The sequence below is a fragment of the Scylla paramamosain genome, chromosome 33 (assembly GCF_035594125.1).
Source record: "Scylla paramamosain isolate STU-SP2022 chromosome 33, ASM3559412v1, whole genome shotgun sequence".
Taxonomy (NCBI): Eukaryota; Metazoa; Arthropoda; class Malacostraca; order Decapoda; family Portunidae; genus Scylla; species Scylla paramamosain.
The window spans coordinates 5,392,368-5,394,867 of record NC_087183.1 but is presented as its reverse complement, the minus strand read 5'-3'; the positions used below and the strand labels follow the sequence as shown (position 1 = coordinate 5,394,867).

Sequence of the window (2,500 nt, the reverse complement as noted above, 5' to 3'; positions counted from 1 at the left end):
TTTTCTTGTTTAAGTCTCGTTTTATATCTGAGTGACTTTGTGTCAGTGTATGAGAGAGAGAGAGAGAGAGAGAGAGAGAGAGAGAGAGAGAGAGAGAGAGAGAGAGAGAGAGAGAGAGAGAGAGAGAGAGAGAGAGAGAGAGAGAGAGAGAGAGAATAGGACATTGCTCTCTTCTGTCTCAATTTCTCACTACCTTATTTCCTCCCCATTCCATACTTCTTCATTATTTACTCATATATCATCCTCCCCGTACACGTTCCTTCACTATAAATCATTCCCCTATTACTTTAAACTAGTACTCCTTTCAGCACCGCCTGTTATTAAAGCTGCAGAAACCTTAAGAAAGAAAAGTCCATAAACCTCTACGGTCACAGGATGCCAAGTTTTAATATCACGAGTCTGTGTTAAAGTTTCGTGGTGTTCTCCGTGTTATCAAACTAATATAAGGTAGAGATGGGATTTAATTATGAGAAAAAGAAAATCAAGACTTGTCGTAGGAAAGTATTTAGTGTTATAATACCATTTTTTAATACTCAGAGGACTTACATAGGTATATATTTTTGTGTCGTATTCGCAGAAAAAAAAAAAAAAAGGAATGTAAACATGATAATTATTTCAAGGGAAAATTCAGAAACTGCCGTAATAAAATTTGCGGAGTTGGGAAGTCATGTTTACCAGATGACATTTTTCCTTTGATATTTTTCAGTTTGATAAGGAAATGGACGGAAACGTGGGTTGGCTATGGACCAAAACCTTTCACGCTACCAGTTGTGGACAAATTTTTACCGTAATCACAACGTTTCAAACACTTTTAAATACTTCAGCCTCTTGTAATGTTCTGTAGTTTGAAAAGCCCAGGTTAACCTCCTCTTCTTTCTTTTTTTCTACATGCTCGCTTCAATGAAAAAAAAATAATAACATAGCTCCATATATATATATATATATATATATATATATATATATATATATATATATATATATATATATATATATATATATATATATATATATATATATATATATATATATATATATATATATATATATATATATATATATATATATATATATATATATATATATATATTAAAAAAAGAAAAAAAAATACCATAGTTGCGAAAAATTTAATCCTGCACTGGAAAGTGTACCATGATAGGCAGCCATGTTTTAATATCACTTGCCAGTAAACATCCTTGCTCTGTATAAAAAAAATAGACGATGAATGCGGGAGCTGGTAATGGGAACGGAAGCATGGGAAGGATGCATCAAAATTAATATGTCAAAGATCAGTATTTTTCCACATGTAACGAAATAGAGGGAGAAAAGGAGAGCAGGTAACGGGGGTGGCAATGGTGAAAGGTTTGGGTGAGATTAATGTGGCCAAGAAATGGAGGGTGGAAATGGGCGCAGGTTATGGTGACGGGAATGCTGAAAGGATTAGCTTGTTGAGGTGAATGTGGCAAAGATCTGGATTTGCACTTACCATGGAATTCGGGTCAATGGAGCCAAAACTTCTGATGTAGAGCTCACACATGACGGTTGTGGCGTTGTCTGTGGGCGAGAGGACAGTGTTAGGCTACGTAACACACACACACACACACACACACACACACACACACACACACACACACACACACACACACACACACACACACACACACACACACCTGGACAAATACAGATACGGGGTCCGGACCACAGCAGTGAAGTTCAAGCCCTGTATACTACTACTATGTAAATATGCTCTCTCTCTCTCTCTCTCTCTCTCTCTCTCTCTCTCTCTCTCTCTCTCTCTCTCTCTCTCTCTCTCTCTCTCTCTCTCTCTCTCTCTCTCTCTCTCTCTCTCTCTCTCTCTCTCTCTCTCTCTCTCTCACACACACACACACACACACACACACACACACACACACACACACACACACACACACACACACACACACACACACACACACACACACACACACAAAGAGAACCACAAGAATATAGGTTATCTTATAAATAAGATATTTATTTGTTATATATTATAAAAGAATACTTGTGAAATGTGAGATCAGAAGAGAAAGAGAGAGAAAGAAAGAACATATGAGGAAGTAAAAAACAAGAACTAAAAATGAAGAGACCAAGAATCTTCCCTGGTGAAATATTATACGGTCACAGTACTTTTCTCACTATCATAAGTTTTTTTTTTTTCCAGATATGTTATTTTTTGTGGTCGGTGGTTTTAATATTATTTTCTCAAGACGCTCATCTCTCTTCGGGATCCCAGTGATCTTATTATCCTATAATATTCTTTTGGATTTTTTAAAGTAATTTTCTTCTGATTCCCTTAATGATTTAGATGGCTGCCCTTAAGGATGCTAATTTATATTTTGAAATGAAGACTTTTTCCAGAAGATATACTGAAGTGAAGGCAATTTTAGAAAGTGTACTGAAATGAAGACAGAATATGAAAGGTGTGTTGAAATGAGGCTCAGTGTAAAGGTGTGTTGAAATTAAGGCT

General features: G+C 36.0%; 1 protein-coding gene across 1 annotated transcript in view; it reads right to left on the bottom strand.

The window, feature by feature from the left end:
- LOC135089540 (glycine receptor subunit alpha-2-like) overlaps positions 1–2,500 on the bottom strand; it is a 350,767-nt gene that overhangs the window by 300,062 nt on the left and 48,205 nt on the right. The window contains exon 2 of the mRNA XM_063985196.1: positions 1,484–1,551. Coding sequence (XP_063841266.1) covers positions 1,484–1,551 — 68 coding nt within the window. The remainder of the gene's footprint in view (positions 1–1,483; positions 1,552–2,500) is intronic.